This window comes from Teleopsis dalmanni, chromosome X, assembly GCF_002237135.1.
Source record: "Teleopsis dalmanni isolate 2A chromosome X, ASM223713v2, whole genome shotgun sequence".
NCBI lineage: Eukaryota > Metazoa > Arthropoda > Insecta > Diptera > Diopsidae > Teleopsis > Teleopsis dalmanni.
In genome coordinates this window covers 99,801,983-99,806,224 of record NC_051848.1, presented here as the reverse complement: position 1 = coordinate 99,806,224, position 4,242 = coordinate 99,801,983, and the positions used below count along the sequence as shown (strand labels likewise).

The window sequence follows — 4,242 nt, the reverse complement described above, 5'->3', positions numbered from 1 at the left end:
CGACATCTTACTTCAACGGTAGAAACGACATTAGTTGAACGCTGGGTCCCCGCGAATAGAAATTTTCTTGTAAGACCTTGGACTAGGCTGAGAACTACCCCGGCTAGGAAAAAGTAGGTTCATTACAAGCTGGGACTTCATAATAGCTAATGTAAAGTTATCAATTATAGACACAGATTTTCGGTTTAGTGACAGACATAAAAACCAATTGACTGATTGATCCTCTAACGTCTTTATCTGTCTCAGACTCTGTTAAAAACGTGGAAATACATTCGATATCCATCTTAAATGTCTCTATTAAGTTGCCCAACTTAGTTCGCAAGTCTACTAATCTATCCACTTCCAACAATTATGGTACAAACTACTAACAATCTCACAAGTAAGCCATCAGAACAGAGTGCCGACCGTTTGTAGAAAAGCCAAGAAGATACTTTAATTTTCGCACACTACTGAAGCAACGGGTTGAACTACCATCAAACAGTGCATGGTCGATTCCCATGCATCTTGTTGAAAAGAAAAGAGGTGGATGGAGGGTATTTGGTGATTACCGTACGCTGAACGCCAGTACGAAACCCGACCGTTATCCGTAATTTGAGCAAGTGTCAGAACGACTTCATGGAAGTGCAATATTCTCTGATTGACATTAATCGAGCTTATTATAACATTTCAATGAACCCGGATGATATTTGCAAAACTGCAACCAGCACTCCAATAGGAATGTTTAAATTCGTCGTAATATCATTTTGGCTAAAAAACGCAACTTAAACGTTTCAACGCCACATGGACTCAATCTTCCAAGCCACACTATTGGTTTCTTGATTTTGTTTTTGTCCAGCAAGCATCACTTAACAGAGGCATTGTGTTACATAAACTTCATCAAGCGCATTTGAGAGTTTGGGGTTCCATCGTTGCAATTCCTTGGATATTACATTACTTCAGACGAGACAGAATCTCCAGAAGATCGGGTAAAATCAATACGTGAGTACAAAAAGCCAGAAACGGTTCATCAAATTCCCCAATTTCTTGGCGTATTAAACTATTATTGAAAGTGGATTCCAAAAACCGCAGCTTTGTATTGCTATTCAATGCAACATTTGAATAATTTCACCAATATATGCATTGCCATTGTCGACGGATGCACTTAGTTCCGCAATTGGTTCCGTTCTTAAACAACAAAAAGGTAATCACGGGAAGCCAGTCACATTCTACTCTGTAAAGGTAACAGCAGCCCAGCTCAATTACAATACTTACGATAGGGAACTTTTAGCAGTTTACCTTTTGATTAAACATTTTTACGACATGTTAGAAGCGCGACATTTTACAATTCAAAATAATTACAAACCACTCATTTTTGCATTCAAACAAATAGTGGTAAAACCATCACCTCGCCAAGCCCAGCACTTAAGTCACATTAGTGATTTTTCAACTGATATACCTGTAATAGCTGATGCTCTATCACAGGTAGGCGCAATAACAATGCCTCAATTATGCAGTTAAGAACTCATTAGTGAAGCTCAAATCAATGCTAACGAGTTGGAACAAATACTCAGAAGAACAGGTGCAAAGTTAACGAAAGTTGGAACAACAGTCTAATGAAATCACGCAGAGATTAGAACAACATTTTGTTGAACTACTCGTAAAGATGGAGTTGCAACAATTCCAAAAAAGATGCTCGAGAAGAAGGGACCCGATTGATCAGAATGTACAGGTCAAAAAGGTGAGACGTTTTAATTAGAAAGGCAAGCTGATAGTAGGGAGCTAAGCAGGTCATCTTCAGGCATTCGTGAAACTGGTGGCGTTAAACTACAGCCACCGTCATTTGATGGGAACGAAACTTTTGAAGTGTTCAAACTACAATTTGAAATAGCGGCTGCACTAATTGTTATGTCGCTAAATAAAAATTATACGCCTTACTTCGTTTGAGTTCATATTAGGTCTGTTCCACGAGCTACACATAGTAACTTTGAGTAACACTGTGTATACACAAGTGCGTTCCACGAACAAATTTGTGAGTAAATGAGAGCATCTGAGAGAGCGTAACATCCCTGTCGAAATTTGAAAATGTTACACAGACTTTACTCATGCATTTTATATGAAGTAAAATTTGTGTTTATGTGTAAATCAGCTGTTATGGTTTGAATTCTAATTTTTGTATTGTTTGTTTGCGCGGCATTTGTGAATATTAAAAAATTCTGCATTTTTAATTGTAACAACTGTAATAAATAAATATTGAAATGGATAAAAACATAATAAATATTTTATTAAGTGATTTAAGTAACACAACACAACCAGAATATAGAATTGGTGTATTCGATATTACATAAAAAAAAAAGAAAACGTGTGTGTATAAAAAATTATATACAAGATGTTGTTTGCAAATATGACGACAAGGAATTCAAAGCTTATTTCCGCATTTCGCGGAGCTTTTTTAATTCTTTGGCTATAAAATTTCAAAATAGTACCGACTTTATTGCACTGCGAGTAAGTGAACTGAACATTTCTTCAGAAGCTCACGTTGCTGTTTTTTTATGGTTTGCTGGTCACGAAGCATGTTGTTTTAGAGATTTATCAGATCGCTTTAATCTCTCTTTATCGTCAGTAAACCGAGTTATAAGAAGGATGATAACTTTCTTTAGCAACATGTGTCCGGATATAATTGCATGGCCTAGCACATCAAAAAAGGAAGAAGCAAGTACATTTTTCCGAAGCTTATGCAATTTTCCATAAGTTATAGGTAAGGATTTATGTGCATATTAAAGCTGCATATATATTAATACATGTTACTTTGCAGGTTGCCTAGATGGCACTCGTATAACTATTGATCCTCCTGGAGATCGTAAGGACGACTACATTGACAGAAAAGGAAATATTTCATTATGCTTGCAAGCCATCTGTGATGAAAACAGAAAATTTATTAGCATATTTGTCGGACATCCAGGCTCCTGTCATGACAGTTGGGTTTTACAAAACTCTCCTATTTATATGCGACTACCATCGAAGTGTGGAGGTAAGTTCTTTGGAAAAAGAAATGAGATTTATTAAAACCTCTTACGTTTACAGAATACTATCTACTGGCTGATTCCGCATACCCCTGTACACAACACATCATTACGCCATATAAAGACAACGGGCGTCTTACTCGTGCACTAAAGAATTTCAATAGAAAATTGGGGTCAGGTCAAATACTAATAGAAAATGCATTTGGTATTTTAAAACAACGTATTAGACAGCTGTACTACTGTAAATTTAAAGGAGTTGAAAAACCGTGTCACTTTATAAGAGCATGTTGCGTTTTGCACAATCTTGCAAATGAAAACGACTTAGAATTCACATTTTCAGAACAATCTGAGGAAGATAATGATGTCAACAACCACATCCCTTTTAGATCAAGTATCGTTAGAGATTCGATTTGGAATGAATTACAAACAGAAAATAATTTGGATTAAAGTGTTTATTTGTATATTGCTTATTTTTCATTAATTAATTTTATTAATATTGCAATAAAGAACTTAATTCTAATTAACATATTAACATCACATTTTATAAATATATACTTAATTCTATCTTAGCTTTAAAATTACATTATTTAAATAAATTTTTAATTCTAACTAAACATAAAGACTATAATATTAAAAGTAAATATGTTTTTAACATAATGTATCCTAATAATAATAATATGTAATATATTAAAATAAATTTAAAAATAAATAAATAAAATATATTAATTATTTTATTATTAATGTCTTTGTCTGTTATTTTTCAATTTCTATTTTTACTGTTTTGTTTTTCAAAAAACAGCCGTTTTCACCAGACTTTACACAAAGCTGTTCCATGAAAATTTGTGTAAAGAGCGTAATCTGGCACTTTATTTGTGTTACGCTCTCAGTTTGTACTTTACTTCTGTTTTACTCATGGTTTACTATGTGTAGCTCGTGGAACAGACCTATTATGACTGAACTTTATTAATACTTAAAAATAGAGTACAACTTAAAGTAGCTTAAAAGCTTATTTGCATAATAGCTTATTGTATAAAATAAGAAGCTTACAATTAAAGACTAAATTATAACAGAGTATAACATGCCTCCACTTAACGAAGTTTGCTATACTAATCAAATCATATATATAGTTTACAAATTCATTTTTAATTATATTAAATAAAATTCAAAGATAATACACTTTTGTATATAAGTATATATATATATATAAGTATATATATATATATATATATATATATATATATAT

General features: G+C 33.2%; 1 protein-coding gene across 1 annotated transcript; it reads left to right on the top strand.

Annotated features, from left to right (window-relative positions):
- The first annotated feature begins 2,345 nt into the window (after positions 1 to 2,345).
- On the top strand, positions 2,346 to 3,446 carry LOC119688817. The gene is made up of 3 exons (XM_038103482.1): positions 2,346 to 2,734; positions 2,792 to 3,007; positions 3,061 to 3,446. The coding sequence occupies exons 2-3, from the start codon at positions 2,983 to 2,985 to the stop codon at positions 3,444 to 3,446; spliced, it is 411 nt and encodes a 136-aa protein (XP_037959410.1). The 5' UTR covers positions 2,346 to 2,734; positions 2,792 to 2,982.
- The last annotated feature ends 796 nt before the right edge of the window (positions 3,447 to 4,242 follow it).

Bases quoted from the DNA above. Each gene is read 5' to 3' on its own strand.
- LOC119688817 (XM_038103482.1), top strand. From the start codon at position 2,983: ATGCGACTACCATCGAAGTGTGGAG. The intron at 3,008-3,060 runs GTAAGTTCTTTG...TTACGTTTACAG, and splicing joins ACTACCATCGAAGTGTGGAG to AATACTATCTACTGGCTGAT.